This window comes from Zophobas morio, unplaced genomic scaffold, assembly GCF_036711695.1.
Source record: "Zophobas morio isolate AGI-343-1 ecotype UQ-CSIRO unplaced genomic scaffold, CSIRO_AGI_Zmor_V1 ptg000412l, whole genome shotgun sequence".
NCBI classification, from domain to species: domain Eukaryota; kingdom Metazoa; phylum Arthropoda; class Insecta; order Coleoptera; family Tenebrionidae; genus Zophobas; species Zophobas morio.
Genome location: NW_026972516.1, coordinates 20,422 through 37,170, shown reverse-complemented (window position 1 = coordinate 37,170; position 16,749 = coordinate 20,422). Strand labels below are relative to the sequence as shown.

The 16,749-nt window shown below is 18.1% G+C and overlaps 1 protein-coding gene across 1 annotated transcript; it reads right to left on the bottom strand.

The window, feature by feature from the left end:
* Nucleotides 1-15,199, bottom strand: LOC135120709 (serine/threonine-protein kinase polo-like). Its single transcript, XM_064045050.1, has 16 exons — nt 15,138-15,199; nt 14,906-15,048; nt 14,183-14,243; nt 13,745-13,875; nt 13,030-13,125; nt 11,502-11,596; nt 9,196-9,334; nt 8,972-9,057; nt 8,264-8,566; nt 8,068-8,208; nt 6,840-6,920; nt 5,847-5,910; nt 5,190-5,313; nt 3,562-3,687; nt 2,055-2,164; nt 1-73 (listed from the first exon to the last, which is right to left on the bottom strand). The coding sequence occupies exons 2-16, from the start codon at nt 15,046-15,048 to the stop codon at nt 1-3; spliced, it is 1,773 nt and encodes a 590-aa protein (XP_063901120.1). The 5' UTR covers nt 15,138-15,199.
* Between the last annotated feature and the right edge of the window lie 1,550 nt (nt 15,200-16,749).

Below are 16,749 nucleotides of genomic sequence, written 5' to 3'. Positions count from 1 at the left end.
TCAAAGTTTTTTTATTTTCTCCATAATTTTTTTAATATAACGGAGCCTTGAGTAAACTTTTGGAGCTGTCTCTCTATTATTATATAAAAGAATTAAAATTTATTTGAGTGTGAGATAATAATTTATTAATCTATTAAATTACTAATAAAAAGTACTTAAAAAATTTATTAATTTTTAGCTAATTTTTGAAGTTAAAATATAATTTTTGTAAAAAAAGTGAATTTTTTTGTTTTATATAAAAATACATATAGAAAAATTAAAAAGGTTAAGATTATTGTATAACTTTAGCAACATTTCCAGCGAAGAAAAATTAATAAGAAATTAAAGATTAATTTTAAATTATAAAAAACATAATAATTATTGGTTTTTAAATTGTTGCTTATTATATAAAATATTAGTTGGAGTTTATATATTTTTTTCAAAAATACTTATAAAATTAAATTCGTGAGTCATAATTCTTTAATATTTATTTTTCTTTCAAGTTATTTATAAATCTCTTAAATTTAAATTTTTAATATAAAAAGTTACAATTTTTTCTTAAAAAAGTAATTAAGAAAACTTAAAAATTAATTCTTATACGCTATTTTAAAACTTCAAAAAATAAATAAACAAATTTATATATTAAAAATATTTAATAAAGTTGTACTAAACTGTATTTATTTAACAAAATTATTTTTTAGTAGTTTTCGTTTATTACTTTCTTAAAAATTAATTTTTTTTAAGTAAATTAGTTCTTATAAATTCCAATTTATATTTTTTTTCTTTTACAGCTTTTTATTGTATTTAAAAAATTTTTTAGTTATGAAGTATTAAACTTTTATTTTTATTGCTCCCTTATACTTTAAATTACACCTTTGCTTAATTAAATATAAATTATTTAAAAGTTATATTATTTTAAATTTACTTCATTTTTAAAATAATTACTAATTTCCAAAATTTAGTTTTTATTAATGATTTTTTCCCTTTCATTATTGTATTAAAAATTTCTTAGAGTTTATTATTATTAACAATTTTTTATTGCTTCCATTTCTTAAACTGCCATTTTTGCTAAATTAAATATTAATTTTTTATGGAATATTTTAAATTTACCTCACTCTAAAATTATTACTAAAATCTTTAATTTAGAATTTATTAATTGATTATTATTTTTCCAGTTTTTTATTGTTTTAAAAAACTATTCATAGATTTAGTTTATTAAACAATTTTTTTATTGCTCTTTTTTTGCTAAATTAATTATAAATTATTTAGTTATCGTAATTTAAATTTACTTCACTTTCTAAACTTATAATTAAATTTTAATAATTTTATTTTTTGTATTAATTTTGTAGGTTATTATGTTAATAAATATAAGTTTCAATATTTTTTCCGGAAACAGTTTTATAAATTTTCAAATTAAATAATTTTATTAATTTAAATCTAAAAAAAATTTAATTTCAAATTATTTAATTTTGATTTATTTAAAAAAAAATAAATCTTTTTGCATTATAGATACAAATTTCAGATTTATCAAAAAATATTAAAATAAAGTTTAATATAATAAAACTTAATATATTTTGTTACTAAATTATTTTTGATTAAATTTGTTACTTTAAGTTATAATGCTTTTATTTATATTTATTAAATTTTTCGTATTTATCAGTAGGTTATATGCTTCAATTTTATTTTTATAAAATTTAGAAAGTTTACTTTTTTACATTTTATACTTTATTGATATGAATACAATGCTTTTAAATATAATTATTTTTTATTGGGCTTTACTTTTATTATATTTTTTAACAATTTATAAAAATTTACTTTTTTATATTATATAATTATACTTTATAATTAATAACAACGCAATACTCAAAGTTTTTTCTACTTACTAGTAAATAATATGCTTTATTTTATTATATTCTTTGAAATTAATAAAAAAAATATGCTTTTTTATATTAAATAATTTTACTTTACTATTAATAAATACATAATATTTATTAAATTTTTCATATTCATCAGTAGATAGTAAGCTTTACTTTTATGTAATTCTTTAACTATTTTATATATCTTATATATATTACTTTGCTATACTCTCAAGCCGATATATATGAAAAGAACTTTCTTCATTAATATAAATAACAGTACGACTTTCACCCGCTATAATAACTTTTGTGTGATCGAAAAAGTTCACCTTTTTTTATAAATTTTATAAAAAAAGTTATAATAATAATAATTAAAAAAAAGTTAATATTAATATAAATAGTAATACAAAGTACATAAAATATTATAACTTTTATATGATATTGTTTTATATATTTTTTTAATGGAATATAGCTTTTACATTTATTTATAACAAAAAGTTATAAATAAAGTAATAACCAAAAAGATTTAAGTGATATTAATATAAAAAATGTATAAAGTAAATAAAGTATAATAACTTTTAAAATTATTATTATTTTATATATTCTTTTATTGATTGGCACTCGCTTATATTTTTTATATAAGAAAAAGTTATAATAATAATACATTATATTAATAAAGATTAGAAATATAAAGTTAAATAAAATCATATTATCTTTATAGTAATTATTACCTTTCGTCAGTTAGTACTTTTATATTTATTTATTAAGAAAAAGTAAAATAATAATTATAAGTACTATTAATAATGAATAGAATAAATAAATTATAATTTTTATAGTTATTATTACTTTGTATATTTCTTTTATTAGTTAGCATTAAAATATTTATCAAATAAGAAAAAGTCTTAATAATAATAATAGTAAATAAATAATTATAAAAATAAAAAAAATAATATTCATATTCATTACTGTTTAATAAATTTTTATTTAAATATTTTTTTTATATTTATTCAAATTAAAAAGTTTTAAGTTTTATAAATTTGTAAACAATAAAATAAAGTTATAAATATTTTTTTTGTATTCTAGAAATGAATATTATAGTTGTATAAATAAAAAATCTATAAAAAATAATTAAAGAGTTTTATTGATTTTTTTTTATCTACAAGTAAAAAAACAATGAAAACAAATGAAAATTATTAATAATAATTAAAGTATAAAAAGTACTATAAAAGGTTTAAATCTTGCAAATAATAAAAATGTAAAAAAAAAAGCAATTATAAGTAAAATCTACTTTAAAAAAAATAGTAATTAAATATATAATAAATAATATTATAAAAATTATACTTTTAAAAAAATATTAAGTAAAATAAAATAGAAAGTAAAAATTACTTTTAAGTAAAAAATTATTATTGAAGAGGGGAAGTACTATTATTAATATTGCAATAAAAATTATAGGTAATTATAAAAAATAATATTAAAGTACGAAGATTTCTTACAGTTATAGACAAAATAATTATAGAAATATAATAATTAATATAAATAATAATTATAACTGAAATGGTGATACTAATAATTATAATTATAGAAAAAATATAAATAAAATAATAAATGAAATATATAAAAAATTAAAACATTATAACAAGTATAACAAAATATAGTAATAAAAATGTCAATAATTATAGAAATAATATAATAGAATAGTAATGATATTAATAGTAATAATAAGTACTTGAACGATTCCCGAACTCAATACAAAAAGCATTCCACAATCCGTGCGCACGTGCTTTTTTAAAAAAACAAAGTTGGCGCCTTTTTCAAGGTTTTTTTCATCTATAGAAGGAATATTGCTTCCGCTCTATTAGTATTATTCAAAAGATTATAAAAAAAATTAAAAAAAAGTAACTTTAAAAAAAAAAATAACATATTTGGAAATTCGCGTAAAAAATATGCATAATACATATTATAAAGAGTAACTATTTTGTAAGAGATATAAAAAAAATAAAATATAAATAAGTTAGTAAAGCAGAAAATAATTATTATTGTAAAAAAAAATAATAATAAAGGTGTTTATAAACTTTATTAAAAGTTATTAAAAAAGCGGCAGACATCACTACCAACATTGAAAGATATTTGTTTTACCAACAAAAAAAATATATATATTATATTTAGGCGGGACTCCCAAAAACATGCCAAGCGCATTAAAATGTACGACTTCATTTAGTTAAATATAAAATGTATCGGTAAACATATATATTGTATTAATACGAAGAAAATAAGACCCTAATTATTATTCTTTTTAAATTAACATGGCTAAGTTTATTGGACCATAATAATTAATTACTAACAAAAAGCGAAGGAAGCATTAAAATACTCAGTATTCTCAATAAGAAACTTGCTGCAGATAATGCATCAAATAGTAACAAAGTAAAGGCTACAGGCCCCTTTTATTAATTTTGTAACAAATAATATTAAAAAGATCAAGATAATCTCTAATAGTTAAACTGGTCAAATATTGACCATATATTGTATCTAATAACGCTAATAATTTAGTTTGTAACAAATAGTTAGAAATAACAATTTGTGATATTTCTGTAGCAAATCAAAGATTTATGGTACGTAAATGAATCTTGACAAAGAAAGTTTATAACTTCCAACAACTAATAATAAAGTCCGAGTTTATATTAACTGTAACAATTAATCAATATAAAAACTGCTATAACTACACTTGAAAGTTGAAATATACAAAAGTACTAATTATATAATTTGTAACAAGTAAGTTAAAAATTGCAAGTTATTTTATTAGGCATGAAATTTACTCATGTTTTTTTATAAATAGTATGTCATTATGGGCTTCTGTGGCCATCTAGTTTTAATGTATCTATTTAAACATTATTGGTAGCAAAAAAGAATTTGACAAGTTTAAAATATACATGCAGAGTTAATGGATAGCGAGTCACGAAAATAAAGGGATAAACAGTATGTAAACTTTTTTGTAGCGAATACATCAAAAAAAGAATTTTATTTGTTAAAAACAGCAAATAACAAAAGTTTGTCTGAATAGTATTCTTTTTAAAAAAAGGTGAAATGAATAATATAATTTGAGTCAAATAATATAATTAATTTTCAATATTAAATTAATCGTTACAAAAGGTTGGCCATGAACTTTTATTGTAGCGGTATTAAAACTATTATCATCAAATAATTGTTAGGATGCAGCAAATAACAAACAAGTCTAGGAAGTATAATTTGGTTTTTTATGTTTTAAAAAAGTGAACATTACAATAATAATTTGAATCAAATAATATAATTAAGTTCCATATATTGATGAAAATAAATAAATGGTTACAAATAGTTTACCATGAGGAGGTTTTCAGTGATATACTGTTTATAATATTTTAGTAAAGTTACTTTTTTTTCAAGCGTTTCTGGATAAGAAGTTAGAGAACCAGAAACTTTTTCTCCATCGTAGTATTCGAAAATACTAATAAAAAAAATATGTTGATACTTTTATTTTTTTAATATAAAAAATATTAAATAATAAGGTTACACAACTTTTTAAATCAATGAAAAAAAAGTATTATAACATTTTCTTTTACAAATATTAATGCACACTAGAGTATATTTCAAAAAAAAATACAGAAAAATTTTTACTTTTTAAAACTTGTAAAATATAATAAAATTTATTGCTTATATATATTATAAAATTATTATAAAAAATATAAATTTTTATTGTTTGTCTCAATGCAGTTTTTATATTATTATTAAGAATAATTGAATGACTACCACTATATATTTTTTATTAATTTTGATTGGTCAATTTAGAAAATGTCATAAAAAATATTTTTCTAAAAAAAAATTTTTATTTTTTTTATTACCAATCCAAACATAAAAAAATAAAAAGTTCATTTTTAAGTATAGAAAAAAGAATTTTTTTGAAGACTTTTTATATTATAAATATTTAGTGTTAATAAAAAGTTTATAATAATAATTAAAAAAAAAATAAAAATTATAAACCATTTATTAGGATCACATATAATCTTTGTAGAATCATTAAAAGATACGCCGATGCTACCATCACCTAAAAATTAATAAATAACAATATATAATAGTAATAATAATTAGTATAATGCATAATAATTTTAATTATATATAAAATGAACACATTATTATTAATGTTAAAAAATATATATTAAACGATTTACATAAAAATTAATGAAAAATATAAAAATTATAGAGGGGAAAAAATTATACTTTTAACGATAAATAAATAACAAATTGTATTATATTTATATAATAGTGATAATATTCCAGAAAAGTAATAATATCAAAACATTATTATTATATATAAAATAAATAATATTTTTTAGTAAATAGTAATATATAATATTAATTATTATTATTACTAAATAATAATATAGTATGCTACAAGTTAAAAAAAATTTATAAATAACAATAGTAACGATAATAATATTTATAATATAAATAAAAGGAATAATAATAATATCATGAAATATATATATGTACCGATATCAAAACATAATAAAATAAGCAGAAACTACAAGCTAACAAAATTATAATTATTGTAATGTAAGTTAAATAATAATAAAATAAAATATTTTACTAATTATAAAGAATGTAGAGATAATATTATTATAATAGCAACAGTAATAATAAAATTGGTAATAATAATAATTATAATAGGACCAATAAAAATATTAATAAAAAACGTAAGAGGAATAACAATAATAATAAAATTAACAGCAATAATAATAAAAAGATTAATTATGAAAGTATTGGTAATGATAATATTTATAATATAAATTATAGTAGATTTTAACTTTCATACTAAAAATAATATTTTTAAAAAATTTTATAGTAAAAATAACAGTAATAATAATATGACAATATTATTAAAAATAAAAAGAACAGTAATAATAATGGCAATAATAGTATATTGAAAATAAAAATCACAGTAATAATAAAGATAAGAAGCCACTTGTTTCGTACTAAGTTCATAGCCGAGCCCGTATTTCGACGAATAATCGAGCCAGCGAGAGACCCAGAGCAACGGCGGTACGTCTTCTTTATCTAATAAAAGTTTTATAATGAAAATAATTTTAAAGGTTAATAAAAAAGTTTTTTTATTGTTATGTAATAAATAATATATTATAGGATTTTTTAGTTGACTCTCATTTTTATTATTAATAAAATATTTTATTCATACTTTTTTAAAAAGAATTTAATAGTACATTATTATTTTATTTAAATATATATTTCAATATAAAAAAATAACTTTATTTATAACTTAATCGTTTTTTAATAATAAAAAAAAGTTTATAAAAAGAATTATTTTATAAAATATATAAATACTTACACAATTTTAAATTTATACTTTTATACAAATAATATTCCAATTTATACAACCATTATTTTCTACTTTTACCACAGAAATACTTAAATTTGCATATACTTTCATTATAAATATTTATAGTTGCATGTCTTGTTTTTTACTTTTATCATTTTATAATCAATATTTATATTTACGCAATTATTATTTACTTTTATGATATTATTAACAATTTTCCTATTAAAAATTTTTACTAGTTTACTTTTATGTCATAAAAACACTAATATTTGCACAATTATTATTATTTACTTTTATTATATTATAAATAACATGTATATTTACACAAGTATAATTTCTTTTATTATATTATCAAAATTCTAATATTTATATATTTATTATTTTACTTTTATTATATTAAAGGTAATATTAATTATTGCACAATCATGATTACTATAATTCAATTTACAAACTTTAATTGTTTATTAATTAAACTTATAATGTTATTATTAATATGAAATTTAGTGTTTAATTTGTTTCAGGACTTTTACTTTTTAGTTTATTGAAATTTTTAAATATTCATTAACTTTCTTTTATTTATTTTTATAACTTTTATATATTTATACATATTCTCATTTTTAATGAAAACTTTACTATAAAATATGTTAAGTTTTTATTACTAACTTTTTTCATTTTATAACTATATTTTATAATATTAATATTTATTAATACTTTTTAAAAAAAATGTATATTAGTTTATGCTCAAAAAAAAATTAATTATAGTTAGAATAAGAAAAGAATAAACTAAAACGACCGAGGGTTGAATAAAGTGGTGTTAACAAGTCATTATTTGGTACGCCAAAAAACTAAATCACGACTTAGAAAACTCACTTAAAATTAATGGAGGTTTAAAACTGGTCGAGTCGGAAAGAACCAACGAATCAATTAATTCGACTAGCTTATCTACTTGGTCGTTCATAAATGGCTTCGTTTCCAGTGGCAGAACTCCATTAGCGGGTTGAACTTCTGGTCCTTATAAAACGTAAAGTGAATATTATCGGGTGCAAATTAGTAAAAAAGTCTTAACTATGTAAACCAATGAGATTCACAGATTGTTTTTTCCTCGTGAGTTGTTTGTCACGTGTATTTCGATGATTATTGGAATTTACGTAACCGTAATTATTAATATTATTATTATATTTTTTATTACTATAAACATTATTATTATCACTATTGATATTCTCGTTAGATTCTTCTTCAGCTAAACTATTTTTTTCCTGTTTATTTTTAGGTAAATCTTCTTCTTCTCCAACAGGCTCTAGAGAAGATTTCATTATATCTTTTCCAATAAGTTTACGTGAGTTTTTTAACTGCACAGCCGCTGTAGTGTCTGTTTACAATAAATAGTTAACAAAAATAATAAATAATTAAAATAAAAATATATTAGTAATAACGAAATAAACAATATGATAATAAATATTTTATATAAACATCAATAATAATAATAAATAAATAAACATTAGAATAATAAATATATAATAAAAACAATTATAATAATATATAAATAAACATAATAGTAAATAAATATAGTTGATAAAATTGATAAAGAAAATATTGAATAATAAATAATTTTGATAAATTTAAAAAATTTAATATTAAAAAATAATAATAAACAATGAACATAATAAAACTAAATAAAAATAACAGTTTTAAAAATATTGTATGCCGAAAGTTTTGGGCTTTAGAGTTTGAAAATGGGAATAATAATATCCTAAAAAATTATTATATAATAGACTTTTTGTAAAGTCCGAAAGAAGCACGTGTTGAGGAAACAATTGAAGCAAATCATTGGTTGAAAATTCTGGTGGGGAAGACAGCGTACTAATAAACATTTTGATTAATAATAATAATAATAATAATAATAATAATAATAATAATAATAATAATAATAATAATAATAATAATAATAATAATAATAATAATAATAATAATAATAATAATAATAATAATAATAAAGACGTTAGTGGTAAGCAACGTGGGAGTTTTCCCGAATAAAAAAAGGGATGGCTGGCGATATCGCATAGAGAAGGGCGCGAGTTGGGATCGTTGCTAAGCATGCATTGTATTAAACTTGAGGCTTCCTGTGAAATATTTATATCTAAAAAAAATATATAAAAACAAATATTTATTAGTAAATATTTTTGAATTTTAAAAAATAAAAGAAAATAATAATAATAAATATTATAATGAAATACTAATAAATAGTAAATATATATAAACTAAAAATAATAAAATATATATACAACATAATAGAAGAAATAAATATATATGTAAATTTTTTATTCATATTATATAATTCAGTAAAAAAGTATTAATCAATAAATAAATCTAAAAGAGTATCATAAAGAAAAAATAAATATAACATAATTAAAAAAAAAGTATAAAAATTATAGTAAATAATATATAAAGAATTTAAAAAAAATTAATATATAAATATTTAGTAAAAATCACATAATATTACAATAAAAAGTATAAAGTAATAAAGGAAATATATAAGATTAAATAAAAAGGTAAAAAAATGAATATAGATATTATAATAAATATAAAAACATTTAATAAATAAAATAATATATAAATATACATATAAATTATATAATAACAAATAAAAAAATAGTAATAGAATAAATATAAAATACATTAAGAAAAAATGTAAATTATAATATTATGAAAAAAATAAATAATAAAATGATAATAGATATGAACAATATTATAAAGAACAAAATAAAATAATATATAAAATATATTATATAAGTTTTATTAAATATATGAATAAAAGTAATTTTGAAAAATCAAATATATATAATCTAAAATAAAATGTAAAAATATTAAAAATGTATGAAATAAAAAATAATTAAAAAAAATATATAAGAAATATGTAAACCATAAATATATATAGATATTAAAAATCATCCGAAAATGTATAAATAACAAACATAGATATAAGTTTTTTATTAAAAAAATTAAATGCTACTAAATATAAGATATATTACAAAAAAGTATCAGTATAAAAGTATTAATATATTATATATATACATGAATTTTAAAAAAAAGAATATAAGAAAAAAAAAGTATAAATTTATTAAATATAAAAAATATTTAATTGTGAACTAATAAATAATAAAATATAAAGGAGTCAAAATAAAAAAGTATATATTTATCAAATTTATAGATATAAACAAAAAAATATTATTAAAAAAATTAATAGTACTGAGAACTATGAGTAATATAAAAAAAAGAATAAATATATTTTATATATATATACACAAGAATTTAAAAAAAATTAATAAATTATATAAATAATACAATGAACTAAAAAATAAATATTGAAATAAATTAATACTAATAAATATGAAAAGTATATAGAAAATTATAAATAAATTAAATATATACATAAGTATTTAGAAATAAAAGAAATAATAATATCAGAAATATAATAAAAAGTATATATTTATTATATATATACATAAGAATTTTCAAAAAAAATAAAGTAGTGATAATAAATATCACAAAAAACTTCGATAAATGAAATATATTTTAATAAAATAATAATAATAAAAATATATAATATATGAAAAAAGTATAAATAAATAAAGCGCAACATAAATTCTAAATAAAATAATATAATAAATGTAAGAAATATCGTAAAAAAGTAAAAAAAATTAAAATATATATATAATTCTTATAAAATAATAAATATTTGGCATATATGAATTATAAAAAAATAATAAATATAAAAGTATGAATAAATAAAATAAATACACGAGATATTAAAAAATAACAGTAATAGTTATAAACGGAAATAATAATAATAATAATAAATATAAGAAATCGAATAATAAGAGTATTAATAAATAAATTTATTTAAAAAAATTAGTAAGGATAATTAATAGATATAAAAATATACAAAAACAAGAAAAAAAATGTTAATATAAATAAATTATGTAAAAAAAAAAGTATACAAATACAAAATATAAAGTATTAATGAATTGAAAAATATATTAAAGGTGTAAAAAAAAATACTGGTAATAATAATAAATATATAAAAATAGTAACAACAATAGTAAAAATAAGTATATATAAAAATGAATAATAATAAAAAATAATAAAAAAGAGCGGAAAAATGAGATATTTATGAATTTTAAAACAATAATATTAATAATAGTAATATATCCATATAATTTATATAAAAAGGTTGTAATATATATAAGCAATATAATAAAAAAGTATAAATATATTCATAATAACAAAATAATAAAAGGAAGCACTTTGCGGTATTGAATATTTATTTTCTTTTATTAAGTTACAAGTGGCCTTCACGCTGTTAGTTTCAAACGGAGGTTTTCCTACGAGCATCGTATATCTTTATTAAATAAATAGAAAAATTATTATAAAAAGTATAGAAAATAAAAATAAATAGTAAAAAGTTAACATATTGTTTAAAATAAAATATATAATAAATAAAAAGATATAATAAAGTAAAAATAATAAAAAATAATATAAATATATATAAAAGTTAAAAAATGTATTACAAAAAGTAAAAAGATATTTTATTAAAGTTTACTATAAAAAATATATAAAAGTTATTATGAAAAGTATAAAAAATAAAATATAGTATAAAGCTAACATTATGAAAAATATATTTAATTATAATAAAATATATAAAAAGTAAAAAAAAAATATTGTAATAAAGTTTTTTTTTATGAAAAAAGGTATAAAAGTTATTATTAAAGTATAAAAAATTTATAAGATAAAAAAAATTTTATAATAATAAGTAAAAAAAATATTGTATTAAAGTTTATTATTAAAAAATATAAAATTTATAATAAAAAGTATAATAAATAAAAATAAATAGTAAAAATATTGAAAACGCATACAAAAATATATTCTATTACAATAAAATATGCAAAAAAGAAAAAAAATAATATTAAACAATATATTATAATAAAGTCTATTAGTAAAAAATATAAAAGTTATTATAAAAAAGAATAAAAAACTAATAGTAAAAAATTATATATTTTGGAAATATTAGTTATAATAAAATATATAAGTAAAAACAAAATATTTATAATACCACCCCTTTACTTGTAAACAAATTATACAAATTATACAAAAATTAAAAATAACTAGTAAAAAGTTAATATTTGTTAAAATTTTTTTTATTACAATATATAAAATGTAAAAAGAAGGAATATATAATAATATGTATAAAAGAATTTATAAAAGATATTATTTGAATTTAATAATATAATAATAAATAGTAAAAAGTTACAACAATTTCTTTGAAAAATATTTTTTCTTGGTAGTAATAAAAAAAAGTAAAAAAATCTATAATAATATATTTATTTAATAAAAATATAAAAAAAAATTATATAGTAATATATTTATTTTGAAAATAATATAAAAAGTAAAAAGTAAAAAAATATTTATATAAATATTTTTATTTTAATAATAAGATAAATAAATAAAAAGTTATAAATATATGATATTTTTTAATATAATAATAATATAAAAAGTTAAGATATAAACTATTTATAAAGATATATTTTATTCTAATTATAACATGGAAAGTAAAGGTATAAGAATATATATTATTCTAATTAATATAAAAAGTAAAAAGTTAAAAATATTTATAAAAACTAATAATAATATAAAAAAAGTAAAAAGTTAAATATATTTTTAAAATATTTTTTATTTCGATAATTGCATAAAAAAGTAAAAAGTAAATAATATTTATAAAATTATTTTTCATAATAATATAAATATAAATAAAATAATAATAAGTAAAGCACTTACAAAATAACGCCGAGAGACCAGATGTCCACTTCATAGCGATGACCAATCTTATTTAAGATTTCTGGCGCAATATAGTTCGGAGTACCGCATAAAGTGCTGTTTTCATATAAAATATAAACAAACTTGTATAAGTATATAAAAAAACTAATAATAATTCTTACGTTCTATAAAATATATAACAAACTAATAACAATATTTCATACTTTTCATAAATATATAATAAACTTATAATAATAATAAAAATACACTTAAAAACTTTTAAGAAATATATAATAAATTCATAATTTTATATAAAATATACATACAAACTTTATATAAAGATATAATAACTTACATAGGATAATAAACGTACTTTATATATATATATTTTAAAAACACGTAGGTAAAAGTTTTCCTTATAGTAAAAGTATATAAGTAAATTTTTTCTTAGTTTAAGTCTCGAAAGTATATCATTTTATAACGAGGAAAGAAGAATAACACAATTATTAGTAATTTTAAATATAATAATAATAGTAATAGTAATTTCAATAATAATATTAATAATAGTAATAGCTACTGTAATAATAATAAAAGTAATGATAATATTTATAGTAATAGTAAAAGTAATAATAATAGTAATTATTTTAATAACTATAGAATGTTGTAAAAATAGTAAAAATTACAATAAAATAGTATAAATAATTATAATTATTTTTATAAAAATAATCTTAAGCACCGCCGGCGGTCAGAAGGATTTTGAAGGTGCGTTGCGAGTCCAAAGTCGCCGATTTTTACTTCCATTAATTCGTTTAGGAAAATATTGCCAAGTTTTAGATCTCGATGAATTACTTTATTTTCGTGGAGATACTAAAAGTATATTAAAAGTAAATAAAGATAATAATAAAATATTAAAAACGCAAATAAATAATAGTATAAAAAAAATAATGTATATATATATAAAAAATAAATAAATTAAAAAAAGTTATATAAATAAATTTAAAGTAACAGGATATTAAAAAATAGATAGAAAAATAAGAAAAATTTTATACAAATTTATAAAAAAGCATTAGATTATAGAAAAAATAAATAAATAAATAAAATAATAAAAAATAATAAAATAGAAAAATTAACGGAAAGGTAATATTTTTTAATAAGACTAGTTAAAAAAATTTACTTTTACTGCTTTTATTAAGTAAAGCATAAAGTAGCGCACTTCCAATTCTGTAAGCCGCTGCCTTAAAGAAATAAATTATAATATTAAAGTCGCAAAAAAGAAGTTCAAACAAAGAAGTTATTTATAATTTTTTATTATAATAAAAAAAAATAAAAAAATAATAATAAAAGTTTTTCATTGTTGATATATTTTGATTGGCTACAGGCAACTAAATAACCATTCCAAAATAATTTATTAAAGAATAATTTTCGGAAACATAAATTTTGGTGAAGTGATACTGAATAACATTAAATAAATAATTTTACTACCATCAACAAATTATGGTAACGAAATAAAAAAAATTTAAATTTTATAGAAAATTTAAAAGAATAAAATTTGTTTATTGCAGCGAAATTTGTTTAGAATTCAATTATTGGTAATGCCTAATAAATATTTAGTATATGCGGGAAAAATATTTTACATTATAAAAATAGTGTATATAAAAAAAATAATAATCGCTTAACAGCGTGCATAAAATTTAAATATAAAAAGTATATAAAATTCGTATATTTCTTAACAAGAAAGAAATTCACCAGGAATATAATTATAACATCGCTAACAAATATTTTACAATTTACTTTTATTATTGAGAAGTAAAAAATTTACTACATATTTAAAATTTCTAAATTCAAGTATAATTATAAACAATACTCTTTAAAAAAAATATATTTTAATAGCTAATACCTTTTTTTTAACAATTCCATTAAAGTTTGGTTTGAACAAAGTTCCATAAGAAGATAGATATTTGCAGTGTCCTGAAAAAAAGTGTTTAACTTCACTATATTATTGTGACATAAACTTCTGTGAATGGCTATTTCAGAGCGCATCTGTGATTCATACATAAAATATTATATTTATGTAAAATAGTATAACTTTTCGAAGTCTTAAGAAATAATTATATAAAATTATCCCAAACTTTGCTTAAAGTTCGGCTATCTTTTAAGGAACTTAGAGCAATAACTTTGCAGGCCCAAAGTTGTCCGCTATCTACATCGGTTACCATAAAACATTTAGCAAAGCCACCCTAAAATTTTTAGAAAAACATAGTAATAAATTGCTTTTAAGCCAAAGGTAAAAAGATTGTAAGTTGGAGACACTCTAACTTTATTCAATCTCACAATAAATTCCTTTAATTTAATATATTTCAGTATTAATGTTTTATACAATAAAATTATTCAATCTCACTTACAACAAATCCATTTAATTTAATATAATTCAGTATCAATTTTTTATATAATTAAATAATTATTTCTTTATGAATAAATATACTTTTCCTATTTCTGGGCCTCTTTTAAACCGCCTCCCATCTTTTTCATTGTACAAAATATCGGGGCACTCGATATCCAGTTGTTTAGGCATTTTATTTACAAAAATAATAAAATGCTTCCACTGAAAATAAAAATTAGCTCGAATTGGTATTTTCTGTAGATAGAACAGAAATAGGGCCGGGAGCCCACCCGCGTTGTTATTATATAAAAGTTAGTAGAATGAACTATACGCCTGTTGAGCTCGGTAGTTATAGGATAATTGCGCTACATTGGGTAGGGCGCGCGCGCAAATTAAGGTAAGGCTAAACACTAATATTTCAAACGAGGGCAGTCATGCACTATTTACTCTTACGAATGCAGAAATTTCGAGGTCGAAGAAGATATGCTAAAAGGAGCATAGACAACTGTACTATCTTATTAATATTGCGCCTGTGAGTTACGAGGAACTGTACCGTTTTATATACCAATAAGCCACTTTGACTTTCCTCTAAATTTTGGAGGCGTCGCGGCAGACATGCGCCCTGTCGTGCGCAGAAATACTTCACGACGCGCTCATCACCTATTATCCTCGTTAATATACTTTGACGCTAGTGGAATATATAAGAAGAGACCTTCTTAGCTAAGTTACAATGGAGGAGCAAGAAAAAAGTAATACCTTCTACTAGCCCTAGCTTATAGATTTTTGACACATGCAAACTTCGTCTGATGAGAGGCCCCTCTAACTTATCTACAAATATTTCTCAAAAGGCCTGACATTTCTTAGCATAAATTTACCGTTATTTCTAAATTACTTCCGTCACACGGGTAAAAAAAGTTATTCAGCACCAACTGCAACATTTTAACATCATTGCGGTAATTTTTAGCTATCCACATAACGGACCACGTTAAGTCTATGAAAGGTTTAAGTACTTTCTTAATGCTTTCCGAAAATTAGGCGTACTCTGTTAAGAAAACTCTTGTCTTTTCTTACGTCACATTTAACTCTCGCAACTTCGCAACTGGAAAAAGCATTGCTATTGTACTAATACCATCTTACATTACCATAGTTCTTCAAAGTTTTTATATAACTAGATGGAACAACGTGAGGAAACACGATTTACCAGCGTTTCCTAGGGAGCCACTTTTACTTTCTAAGATTCATGCCCTACTAGCAGTTCGACTTGCTTAATCGTGCTACGTAAATATTTAAGTGCCAAAAACCCTGCGTAAAACAAATCAAGTTACATGGCGAAGACTACGGACACGTTTTATCTACTGAAT

Coding starts and splice junctions, on each gene's coding strand:
- LOC135120709 (XM_064045050.1), bottom strand. CDS start 15,048: ATGCGCTCTGAAATAGCCATTCACAGAAGTTTATGTCACAATAATATA. Junction 8,567..8,971: donor TCTTTCGGACTTTACAAAAA/GTCTATTATATA, acceptor TATTGTAAACAG/ACACTACAGCGGCTGTGCAG. Junction 8,209..8,263: donor GAATCTCATTGGTTTACATA/GTTAAGACTTTT, acceptor ACGTTTTATAAG/GACCAGAAGTTCAACCCGCT.